This window comes from Pongo pygmaeus, chromosome 23, assembly GCF_028885625.2.
Source record: "Pongo pygmaeus isolate AG05252 chromosome 23, NHGRI_mPonPyg2-v2.0_pri, whole genome shotgun sequence".
NCBI classification, from domain to species: Eukaryota; Metazoa; Chordata; class Mammalia; order Primates; family Hominidae; genus Pongo; species Pongo pygmaeus.
This window is the reverse complement of record NC_085931.1, coordinates 31153938-31167290: the sequence shown is the minus strand read 5'-3', so window position 1 is coordinate 31167290 and position 13353 is coordinate 31153938. Positions and strand designations below refer to the sequence as shown.

General features: G+C 46.0%; 1 protein-coding gene across 1 annotated transcript in view; it reads right to left on the bottom strand.

The window, feature by feature from the left end:
• Window positions 1–13353, bottom strand: part of MAPK1 (mitogen-activated protein kinase 1) — a 106827-nt gene that overhangs the window by 10883 nt on the left and 82591 nt on the right. The window contains exon 7 of the mRNA XM_054469062.2: window positions 2868–2977. Coding sequence (XP_054325037.2) covers window positions 2868–2977 — 110 coding nt within the window. The remainder of the gene's footprint in view (window positions 1–2867; window positions 2978–13353) is intronic.

Below are 13353 nucleotides of genomic sequence, written 5' to 3'. Positions count from 1 at the left end.
TCACACCTGTAATCCCAGCACTTTGGGAGGCCAAGGTGGGAGGATCATGAGACCAGCCTGACCAACATAGTGAAACTCCCATTTCTACTAAAAATACACAAAAATTAGCTAGGCATGGTGGCAGGGCCCCTGTCGTCCCAGCTACTCGGGAGGCTGAGGAAGGAGAATTGCTTGAATCCGGGAGGCGGAGGTTGCAGTGAGCTGAGATTGTGCCACTGCACTCTGGCCGAGGCGACAGAGCAAGATTCGTCTCAAAGAAAAATAAAAAAAAAAACAACTGGCCAGGCACGGTGGCTCACACCTGTAATCCCAGCACTTCGGGAGACCGAGGCAGGTGGATCATGAGGTCAAGAGATCGAGACCATCCTGGCCAACATAGTGAAACTCCGTCTCTACTAAAAATACAAAAATTAGCTGGGTGTGGTGGCACGTGCCTGTAGTCCCAGCTACTCGGGAGGCTGAGGCGGGAGAATTGCTTGAACCTGGGAGGTGGAGGTTGCAGTGAGCCGAGATCACACCACTGTACTCCAGCCTGGCCTGGTGACAGAGCAAGACTCCATCTCAAAAAAGAAAAAAAAATTAAGCTGCAAGGAAGATTAATAGGAAAATGCCTATGTTGTATCAAGAGAATGAAAACTATTTTATTTTTAAAATTTAGATACAGAAATATAAGACTGAGAAGGAAATACTCCAAAATGTTAGTAACTGTAACAAGATTATAGAGCTACATCTTTGTAGTATGAAAAAAATCTCTCTTGTATTTTCTTACAAGTATTCTTTTTTTTTTTTTTTTTTTTTTTTTTGATACAAAACCTCGCTTTGTTGCCCAGGCTGGAGTGCAGTGGTACGATCCCAGCTCACTGCAACCTCTGCCTCCTGGGTTCAGGCGATTCTCCTGCCTTAGCCTCCAGAGTAGCTGGGATTATAGGCGCCTGCCACCACACTTGGCTAATTTTTGTATTTTTAGTAGAGACAGGGTTTCACCATGTTGGCCAGGCTGGTCTCGAACGCCTAACCTCAGGTGATCCACCCACCTTGGCCTCCCAAAGTGCTGTGATTACAAGTGTGAGCCACCATACCTGGCCTCATTTTTTTTTTGAGACTGAGTCTCATTCTATTGCCCAGGCTGGTGTGCAGTGGCATGATCTTGGCTCACTGCAACCTCCGCCTCCCGGGTTCAAGCGATTCTTATGCCTCAGCCTCCAGAGTAGTTGGGATTACAAACATGCACTACCACGCCCAGCTATTTTTGTATTTTTAGTAGAGACGGGGTTTCCCCATGTTGGCCAGGCTGGGCTCAAACTCCTGACCTCAAGTGATCCTCCTGCCTCGGCCTCCCAAAGTGCTGGGATTACAGGCGTGAGCCACTGCGCCCAGCCCCCATTTTAATTTTTAACCATACTCCAGAAAGCTATTTAAGTAAAATATTAACTGTCTATTTAGATCAAAGAACCCCATACACACTCAGTGACAAACAATGATTATTATTTTTTAGAGAAAGAGTTTTGCTCTGTCACCCAAGCTGGAGTGCAGTGGTGTGATCACAGCTCACTGAAACCTCGATCTCCTGGGCTCAAGAGATCTTCCCACCTCAGCCTTCTGAATAGCTGGGACTACAGGTGTGAGCCACCATGCCTGGCCACATTTTGATTTTTAAATGCCTGTGAACTAATGCAATGTTATACAACTAAGCTGATGATAATACCAGCTGTCAATCAGTGAATGCCTAGAATCTCACTTCTCACCCATGTAATCCTCACATGATGCCTTTAGGGGGAGGAAGCACAGACCCCAAACTCTGCACTAAGCTTTGGCCATCTGAAAGGGGAGAAGGACTCATGTCCAGAAGAATAAATAGCTCAGCCCAAAGGAGGGCTATGCATCTGGGATCACAGAAGGTGTCCTACACGTATCACCCACCACCCCAGCCAGCTCATTTGGACTCAGAAGCTTGGGAAATCTCCAGCTCACTAAGCTTGTAAGAGCCCCAAACCCATATTCTCACCTATTCTGTGTTACTGGCTACGTTGTAGGTATTTCACAAGCTGCCTCACTTGTTGCTGGAGGTAGGGAGATGGATGTGGAAGGGAAAGCTGATTCTTTCAAAAATAGGAGGGTAAAGACTATTCTCTGTGCATATGAGCCTCAACTAGAACAATCCAAACTTTTGGTTCATATTGCATTTTTCTTTGTTATCCTCCAGAGAATAAAGTTAAAACTGAACCCCAGAGGAACCAGAGAGCCAAGGCACTAGGACTGTCTTGGGGAGAACATGACATGCAGCATCTTCTACTTGAATGCCCCCGCCTGCTCTGAAGAGCTGCCACATCCACTCTGGCCTTGTCACTTCTTACAACAGGCTCTCGTGTCCTTGTCTCTAGGGAATAGCACATCCGACATGGAGTCGCCAAGCCACAGTGGAAACTGTCCAAGTTGACTTCCCTCCTCACTCTGTGTGCTGTCCCTGTCAGCAGGCCACCCACCTCCTCTCCACCCCGGCCATCCTCAGGGCCAGCACTTCGCTTCAGGTGCCTCTTCCTGTCACACCATGAAAATGGCCTCCAGTCTCAGACCCATGCCCTCTGTGCTCCACACTGGTGCAGCTGTCCCCTTTATACATGTGTTTCCCCCGCCCCTACCTGTTGCAGGTGGCCTGGAGAAAGTCTTCTGAGATAGACAGAGAGTTACAGGGGGAGGAGGTTTCAAGCTGTGCCCCACAGCACTCGTCCTCAAGGCAAAGGTGGGCTTATTGGAAGAACTGGGTATGGCAACAGGTACATCTCAGGAAAATCTAAGCAAGATATGGTTGGTCCACTGCTGGGCTGATCTATGTCCCTGAAGCAGCAGCCAGGAACATGAGCTCTTACCTCGTCACTCGGGTCGTAATACTGCTCCAGATATGGGTGGGCCAGAGCCTGTTCTACTTCAATCCTCTTGTGTGGGTTGAATGTCAACATTTTGTCCAGTAAGTCCAGAGCTATAAAGAGAAAGGTTTTGCAGTAGTGAGAGCAGAAGGAGTAATCACAGAAATACTTCAATTTCCTGTTTAAGTAAACTTACCCACAAAACAGCTGAGCTAATAAGCATGACGACGGAGAGAGCAGCCAGCACAAAGGGTGCTGACTCTATCTCCAAGCCTCCTGAGACTGTGAACATAGGGACCGACCATCTGACAACTGCAGACCGCAAACAAAAACGAAAACAAAAACACTGGCACTACTTAATGAAGTGTCTTTTCTGACAATGATCATTTCTTTCTTTTTTTTTTTTTTGAGAAGGAGTCTCGCTCTGTCGCTCAGGCTGGAGTGCAGTGGTGCAATCTCAGCTCACTGCAAACTCCGCCTCCCAGGTTCACGCCATTCTCCTGCCTGAGCCTCCGGAGTGAGTAGCTGGGACTACAGGCGCCCGCCACCACACCCAGCTAATTTTTTGTATTTTTAGTAGAGATGGGGTTTCACCGTGTTAGCCAGGATGGTCTCGATCTCCTGACCTCGTGATCTGCCCGCCTCAGCCTCCCAAAGTGCTGGGATTACAGGCTTGAGCCATCGCGCCTGGCCGGCAATGATCATTTCTTATTAGGTTATTTGTAGGCAAAGGTCAACTTCATCCATCTGCAAATTAGCACATACTATTAAGCCCTCAAAGTAGAATGATAAAATATCATTATTTCTTCTTAAAACATTTAAAAATTTAATTGTATGTCCCTTCTCACCATTCCTAGAATGATAAACAATCACGTAAAATTTGGCACAATTTAATACTCATGATCAGTTTAAGGAATCACTTCTAGCCACTACTTTCAAGAAGTTAGTTTTCACTATTTACTAAGAAAATATTTCCTAACCCTTAAGAACAGTCAGTAGACCTTCCGAAGGGATTGCTTGGGTGTTGGGGGGAGGTGGGAGGCATCTTGCCGCCTGAGGTCATTGAAGGGCTGTGGGTGTGTATCTGTGCTTAGCCCCGGCCCCCAATTTTGACCTACCTTGTTGCAACCCCTGACCTTAAGACAACAGGAGACGATAAACATGGTAAACCACATGCTGGACATAATGAGAAATTCCGCATAGAAAACATTTAAAAGTTATGTATGTTTCTATCTATAATCTTTTCAATACATACAAGTGCACTTTAGGAAATTATGGAATAATGATATTTTGTTTTATAGCCTAGATAACTTTTCAGAGTAGAGAATCCAGACAGGTTTTGCTGTGACTGAAGGAGTGTCTGCGCAGTAGAAGATGTGGTCATGCCTGCAGCTGTGACCCTGGGTCTGTGGGCACACAAACTGGCTAGGTTTAGGAAGTGGCCCTCTCAAGGGTCAGGACAAAGAACCCAGGCATCTCTGGTTCAAATCCTACTTCCAAGGAACACTTGTAGATATGTGTACAAGACACATAACCCTTGCCGAATCTTAAGATTCCTGTGGTTGGCTGGGCGCGGGGGCTCACGCCTGTAATCCCAGCATTTTGGGAGGCCGAGGCAGGTGGATCATGAGGTCAGGAGATCGAGACCATCCTGGCTAACACGGTGAAACCCCGTCTCTACCAAAAATGCAAAAAAAAATTAGCCGGGCATGGTGGTGGACGCCTGTAGTCCTGGCTACTTGGGAGGCTGAGGCAGGAGAATGGCGTGAACCCAAGAGGCGGAGCTTGTAGTGAGCCGAGATCGCGCCACTGCACTCCAGCCTGGGCGACAGAGCGAGACTCTGTCTCAAAAAAAAGAAAAAAAAAAAAAAAAAGATTCCTGTGGTCTATAATACAGGTAATAAATCCCACTTTGCTTCCTGCTCCCGAACAGCCCTCCCCACATAGAACTCACAGACATTTTCTCAAGGACTTTCTTGAAACTAGATTAAGTCATTTGGCTTTTCACCTAGTTAGATACTGTCTGTGCTAAGAAAAGTCCAGGAGGCCTGGACCACAATGAGATTCTAACAGTATTACTTCTAAACCACTGGGGGCAGGAGGGTCCTACTCAAACTTGTTAGTATTAAGTAGAGAGGCACTCCAAGCCAACTGGATGTTTTGCATCTTAAGCATTTCTAAAACAGATCCGTTAGTTCCTTCAAGTTAAATAAATTCTAGGCCCTTAAACCTCCAGGCATAAATTTCAAAGGAAGACAGCTTTTTAAAAAAAGATTTGCTACTTGAAAAGTAGCTAGATCTCCAGCCTTCTTTTACTGCAAGTGCTATTTCTACATTATTCATAGCTACAGAAGGAGAAAAGGAGAGAACTGGGAAGCAGCTAGCAAGTGCGGATCCCACAGTCAAGAGTGTCCGGACTCCCTCCTCCCACGCCACATGGGCATTCATTGGTAACACTCAGATGGTGTGAATCATGGCTGCCTGTGTGGATGCTTACTTGGATACAGGTTTTATTTCCCCTAAAAGACTGGAAGTCCCTTTGAGGCTAGTATTACACCTGACCACAAATCCTGACTTCCTAGTGCCTTCCAGAATGCCACATTTTCTCTTTCTGTGTTTTTTAAAACAGAGTTTGGATTTTGTTCTATGGCCCAGGCTGGAGTGCAGTGGCATGATCATAGCTTACTGCAGCCTTGAACTCCTGGGCTCAAGCAATCCTCCTGCCTCAGCCTCTCGAGCAGCTGGTACTGCAGGCACATGTTACCACACTCAGCTAATTTTTTAAAATTAATTTTTCTGTAGAGATGGGGAGTCACTATGTTACCCAGGCTGGTCTTGAACTCCTGGGCTCAAGTTATCCTCCTGCCTAAGCCTCCCAAAGTGCTGAGATTACAGGCGTGAGCCACTGTGCCTGGCCCTTGCCTTTTTTTTTTTTGAAACGGAGTCACGCTCTGTTGCTCAGGCTGGAGTGCAGTGGCGCCGTCTTGGCTCACTGCAACCTCCACCTCCTGGGTTCAAGCGATTCTCCTGCCTCAGCCTCCTGAGTAGCTGGGATTACAGGTGCCTGCCACCACGCCAGGCTAATTTTTTGTATTTTTAGTAGAGACAGGGTTTCACCATGTTGGCCAGGGTGTTCTCAAACTCCTGACCTCGTGATCCACCTGCCTTGGCCTCCCAAAGTGCTGGGATTACAAGTGTGAGCCACCGCACCTGGCCAGCCTGGCCCTTCTCTTTAATCTCAAATAGTATATAACCACCTGATTCCAACCCTTTCTTCTAATCCATCATCCTTTTTTCCTTCTTGCCCTGTCCTGGACCTGGGGAAAGCAGTCGACTGGCTCTCCACAGTGCCTCTTCGTGTCCATCTTGCCTGCCTCTTGAAACTCTGACCCTGAATCAATGCTGCAACCTGTCACTTCCATCCTCAACTCATGTTTCTGTGCAGGGCCAGAGAAAAGACTGAACTGTGCAAAGTGTGCCAGTGCGACAGTGCTTCTCAAACTTTCTGATCTCAGAAACTCTTTATACTCATAAAAACTGAGGGACGATTTGAAAACCAGTTAATTCTGCTCACAGCTCAAATAGTTACATAAGTGCTTTTCCCTGAGAAAACCACTGCATTCAGTATGCAGCAGAAATGCTATATGTGTTTGTCACACAGACATTGTGATGACACGTATTAAGGATGGATTTAATATGGTGAGTACTTTTTACTGGCACTGGTTTTGAGCAGTGGGGTGTGGCAGTGCAGAGCTCAGTAATCTCTCTAGTTCCACGCCTTGACCTGGCTATGGTGCTGGGGACTCTGCTCACCATTGCTCCTGTGCCACAAGTGCTGATGGCAACATAGAGAGCAGTGTGGGTAACTCCTTAAGAGGATTATTAAAACAGCTTTAACCTTGTGGACACCCTGAAAGGATCCCGGGGATCTCAGGTGTTTAAGGAGCACACTATCAGTAACTACTGTGCTACAAAAACTCAAGATTTTCAATCTCATCAAGGCCCTCAACAGCTTCTGGAAAGCCTTGATCAGTCCCCTCCTCTACTCTCAGATTTCACCCAACTTGCACGGCTTGAATCATGACCTTCTTGCTAACTGACCCTCATTACTCTCAGCATATCTTCTTGAGGGTGCTACAGAGAAAACTGAGGAGCCCAAGAGTGATCTTCCCGGAATTCCCTCCTAGCCAGATTCACACACATCCTTACTGACACTGCCAAGAAAGATATCCTCTCTCTACTCAAAGTCAGTTCTCCCCAACTTGTGGCCTGGTCCACAACCCCTTCCCCTCACGTGGACCAGTCGTTTCTGTCTCCACTTTCCATTTCAAACTTCCCACTTCCATTCACTGTTTCAACTCCTCTTGCATGGTCACCAACAAGCCCCTCATTGGAAAATCAACCCACATTTTCCAATCTGTATCTTGCTAGACCTCTCTGCTGCATGGCCACCGCTGTGCATGCCTGCTTTCTCAAAATGCCATCTTCTGCTTCTGTGATATCACATGGAGCTAGTTTCTTTTCTTTGTCCCTATTCCATCACTGGCTGAAGGTTTGTGTTCTCCAACTTCTCACAATCTCACTCTTCTTCTTCTTCTTCTTCTATTTTTTTTTGAGACAGGGTCTCACTTTGTTGCCCAGGATGGAATCCAGTGGCCTGATCTCGGATCACTGAAATCTCTGCCTCCCAGGTTCAAGCAATCCTCCTACTTCAGCCTCCCGAGTAGCTGGGATTACAGGTGTGTGTCACCACATCAGGTTTATTTTTGTATTTCTGGCAGAGATGGGGTTTCGTCATGTTGCTCAGGCTGGTGTCGAACTCCTGGGCTCAAGTGATCTACCCACCTAGGCCTCCCAAAATGCTGGGATTACAGGCATGAGCGACCGCACCCGGCCACAATCTCATTCTTCTATCTTTTCAATCTCTTCCAAGATTTGAAAGACCACAGGTTAAATACCTCCCAAAGCTATCTTGAACTGAGGGTGACCAAGCTGTAGGTCAATAAATCCAAGCCTGTGTAGGTAATAAAATAATATACAGCCTATGATTCCATTTACAATCAATGTATGTATGGGTAATAACAAATATATGGGTAATAACAAAGTCTGCAAGCTTTTCAAACATTACGTTATCTGAGAAATAGAGACAGACTTCTTATAGAAATTGCATTTTTTAATTAAAAAAAAAAAAGTGGGGTCCAGGAGCGGTGGCTCACGCCTGTAATCCCAGCACTTTGGGAGGCTGAAGCAGGTGGATCACGAGGTCAGGAGATCGAGACCATCCTGGCTAACACGGTGAAACCCCATCTCTACTAAAAAATACAAAAAATTAGCTGGGCATAGTGGTGGGTGCCTGTAGTCCCAGCTACTCCAGAGGCTGAGGCAGGAGAATGGCGTGAACCTGGGAGGTGGAGCTTGTAGTGAGCCGAGATCTCACCACTGCACGGCAGCCTGGGCGACAGAGCGAGATTCCATCTCAAAAAAAAAAAAAGGGGGGGGGGGTCTTGGTGTGGCAGTGGCAGGAGGATCCCTTGAGCCCAGGAGTTTAAGACAGGACTGGGGAACATAGCGAGACCCCATCTCTACAAAATTTATTTAAATTAGCCAGGCATGGTGCTTGCCCGAGCCCAGGAGTTCGAGGCTGCAGTGAGCTGTGATTGTGCCACTGTACTCTAGCCTTCCAGCCTGGGCAACAGAGGGAGAACCCTGTCTCTTCCGGAAAAAAAAAAAAAAAAAGGAGGGAGTGGGGGGAGAAAATAGAATTCCTTATCTTCCTTCACTCTCGGGATCACCTGCTGGTTGTGCCCACCAGCATCCACTGCCCCTCTAATCCATCCAACTGTGTTTGCTATAGGGGAGCGCTCAGGCTTGCCCATGCTCCTGGGCTGTGCTGTGGGAATGGTGACACTCACTGGGCCATATTCACCTGAGTCCCCTTGGCCACAGTGACTGCTCAGGGATAGGCATGGCATCCAAGCTGAGCACAAAGAGGTGATGAGAGTCAGCCTAAGTCTTGGCTGCAGTGATCAGGTCAAGTGTCTTACTGTCATCATGAAAAGAGAGGCTGACTGACAGACAGCCCAGAGGAAGGCAAAGCTGGATGATAAAGAAGTCCAGATTCTAGACACAGTGTCTGTGCCCATCAATCCACATGTGACTGAACTTTTCAGTTATCAGAGCCAATAAAGCTCTTTCTCGGGCCAGTAAGTTCTTGTTATGTGGAACTGAAAAGATCTCAGACGGCTGACCCACCAAACCTGGCCTTCTGGTCTGTGTGAATGACTCACACACATTCCCTTGCTCCCCAAGCACCATCATTCAATGGTAACCACTGCTTATCTTTTCACATATGTTGTTGAATTCTTTTCTATGCATTTTCTTGTAGAAGGCTGAAATCACATTATGTATGACAAATGCTGTTTTATTTTCCCTTAGTAAATATTGCTCATTAGCATTTTCCCCCACTATCAAAACTTTGTAAAAAAATCACTTTTAGCGGCCTTAAAATATTCCTTTAAGTAGATGTCTCATAATTTACTCAGCCATTTGATTAACATTTGGCACTTAGGTTGTTTCTAATGCCTAACAGGTGCCTTAAATTAAACATAGACTAAACCAAATTCTCAACAGCTGTCACCCAAACTGCTCCTCCTATAGTTTTCCTCATCTCAGTATTTCCTGTAGACTGTGTGTTCTTGTCCTTTGCTCATTTATTTATACACTGTGGTCTTAGATTTGTCTCTGCTCTTTAGATACTAATAATATTAATAATGAATCTAAAGTTAACAATAATTCCTTAACTCTTTTAATTATCCTATGAGGTGGGAACTACAAATTGTCTCAATTTTGGGTTGAGGAAATCATGCAACAGCTTAAATAACTTGTCCAAAGTCAAAAATCCAAGTAGCAGAACCCTAGTTTGAACTCAGGAGGCTGACTCCAGAGCACCGGGTATAACCGCTGTACTTTGCTGCCTTCTACAGAACAGTTAGGAGAAGGTCAAGTGTTACTCAATTTAGAACATTTTAGACCTATTGTCCACACCTAATTTAATTTTATTTAGCTTTTAAACTTTTATATGTCTCTCTTTCCTTGATGTTTGTTTTAAAACATAGGGAGTCTTTCTCCATGCAGAGATCAGAAAAATACTGAATACTCTATTGTTAGTTTCTCATGATATAAATTTTAAATAAGTATCAATTCTTTTAGAATTCATTTTGATGTATAATGATTTAAATTGATTTTTCTCCAAATAGCTATTCAACTAGCCCAGTACTATCTGCTGAATAATAATTTCTTCCCCCTCACTGAAGTCATTTGAGAGAATCGTAAGCTAAGACTCCTTTAAAGAAAAATCTACAATACTGCTGGTTTAAGGGATACAGCAATCAAAAATTTCCAACAAACATGAAAAAATTTCAATCTCACTCTTAATTACAGAAAAACAAATTAAATGCCACTCCCCCATTTGGTTGGCAGACCTAAAAGTTCAATACCCAGAATTGCTGGAACAAAAGACATTTGACAGAATTGCCAGACTGTCCTCTACAGAGACTCAACCAATTTACACTCCACCAGCTCTCTCTGAAAACACCCTTTTCCCCACAGCCTTGACCACACAGTAGGGTGTCAAACTTTGATGTTTGCTACTCTGTTGAGGAGGGTGTTAAAAAGAAAAAAAAAAAAGAATTACTGACTTTTCAATGTTTGTATCTTGTATAATGACTAAACATGAGTACCTTTTATATATTTAAGAGCTGTTTCAACTTCCTTTTCTGTGAACTCTCATTAAAAATTCTAGCTTGTAAGTTTTTTAATCTCTTGAGTTCCCTGAGGTCTTCCATTCATTTCCTGACAAATCTAGACTATCAGTTCTGTAAGAAAGCTCTCTCTCTCTTTTTTTTAATGAGTCCTCAGACTTCCCATCTCCAAACAGGTTCTTAATCCCTCTTATTGCTGGTACTATGTATGTCCAGGGCCTTAGAAGCCTTGATGGCACAGAACAGATACTTTATTCACTGAATGAATAAATTTATGTATGTTTTCTTAAAAATATAAAAACAACTGGCTAGATGTGGTGGCTCATGCCTGTAATCCCAGCACTTTGGGAGGCCAAGGCAGGTGGATCCCGAGGTCAGGGGATCAAGACCTTCCTGGCCAACATCCTGGCTAAAAATACAAAAAATTAGCCAGGTGTGGCGGTGCGCGCCTGTAGCCCCAGCTACTAGGGAGGCTGAGGCAGGAGAATTACTTGAACCTGGGAGGCAGAGGCTGCAGTGAGCCGAGACTGCGCCACCGCACTCCAGCCTGGGCGACAGAGTGAGACTCCCTCTCAAAAAAAAAAAAAAAAAAGAAAAGAAAAGTAATAGTGCTGGGCACGGTGGCTCACCCTGTAATCCCAGCACTTTGGGAGGCCAAGGTGGGCAGATCACGAGGTCAAGAGTTTGAGACCAGCCTGGCCAACATGGTGAAACCCCGTCTCTATTAAGAATACAAAAATTAGCTGGGCATGGTGATGTGTGCCTGTAATCCCAGCTACTCGGGAGGCTGAAGCAGGAGAATTGCTTGAACCTGGGAAGCGGAGGTTGCAGTGAGCCGAGATCGCGCCATTGCACTCCAGCCTGTGTGACAGAGTAAGACTCCGTCTCGAAAATAAATAAATACATACATACATAAAAAGCAAAAATTAGCCAGGTGTGGTGGCACGCACCTGTAATCCCAGCTATTCAGGAGGCTGAGGTGGGAGAATCGGTTGAACCTGGGAGGCAGAGGTTGCAGTGAGCCAAGATCGTGACACTGCACTCCAGCCTGGGAGACAGAGCAAGACGCTGTCTCAAAACAAAACAAAACAAAAAATTAGCCACGCATGGTGGCACGTACTTGCGGTCTCACCTACTCAAGAGACTGAGGTGGAGGATTGCTTGAGCCCAGGCGGCGGAGGTTGCAGTGAGCTGAGACTGTGCCACCGCACTCCAGCCTGAGTGGCAGAGTGAGACCTTGTCTCAAAACAACAACAAAAAAACATGGTAGAACTGTTGAAGTGCTGTTCTGAGATTTGGTCCCAAGAGACCTTGCAGCATAGGCTCTTGCTCTTTTGGAATATTTCTGCCATCATGAGAAGCCACCGAGTCTAGTCTACTTTAGGATAAAGAGGCAACTGCAGGAAGGACCAACTGTTAAGATGTTAAACCACCACAATTGAGGGGTGGTGGAGGGAGCCAGCAGATGACTGCAGTGCACGGCTGAACCCAGGCGGGCTCAGCAGAACTACCCAGCTGTGCCAGCCCAATGGACTCAGGAACAAATGCATGGCTGTTATTTCAAGCCTGAGTTTTGGAGTGTTTTTTTAATGCAGCAATAGGTAACTGATGTAAACTTTAATGTACAATGTGAGTCTGGCTGAAGGACACTTATGGGTCATCCCTACAAGGGAACACTACGTAGTCACTCTTTTAACAACTAGAGGCCGGGCGCAGTGGCTCACACCTGTGATCCCAGCACTTTGGGAGGCCAAGGCGGGTGGATCAACTGAGGTCAGGAGTTCGTGACCAGCCTGACCAACATGATGAAACCCCGTCTCTACTAAAAATAAAAAAAAAATTAGGCCGGGCGCAGTGGCTCACGCCTGTAATCCTAGCACTTTGGGAGGCCGAGGCGGGCAGATCACGAGGTCAGGAGATCAAGACCATCCTGGCTAACATGGTGAAACCCCGTCTCTACTTTTAGATTGTGTTTTTGTTTGGTTTCGTTTTGAGATGGAGTCCTGCTCTGTCACCCAGGCTGGAGTGCAGTGGCATGATCATAGCTCACTGCAACCTCAAACTCCCGGGCTCAAGCAGTCCTCCCACTTCAGCCTCCTAAGTAGCTGGGACTATAGGCATGCACCACCACATCTGGCCAATTTTTGTATTTTTTGTAGAGATGGGTTCTCACTATGGTACCCAGGCTGGTCTTGAACTCCTAGGCTCAAGCAGTCCTCCTGCCTCGGCCTCCCAAAGTGCTCGGATTATAGGCATGCGCCACTGCACCCAGTCAGTTTTCTTTTTTGGATGATTGTTGATAGTACCTGCGTCACAGGATTGTGTGAATGTTCATACCACTGGCATTTGTAGGTCTAACATCTTTCCATATCTTGCTCTGTTGCCCAGGCTGGAGTGCAATGGTGCAATCTTGCCTCACTGCAACCTCCACCTCCTGGGTTCCAGCGATTCTCCTGCTTCAGCCTCCTGTGTAGCTGGGATTACAGGCACTCGCCACCACACCCAGCTAATTTTTTAAAAATTTTATTTATTTATTTATGTATTTATTTATTTAGAGATGGAGTCTCGCTCTGTCGCCCAGGCTGGAGTGCAGTGGCACCATCTCGGCTCACTGCAAGCTCCGCCTCCCGGGTTCATGCCATTCTCCTGCCTCAGCCTCCCGAGTAGCTGGGACTACAGGCGCCCACCACCACGCCCATCTAATTATTTTGTATTTTTAGTAGAGATGG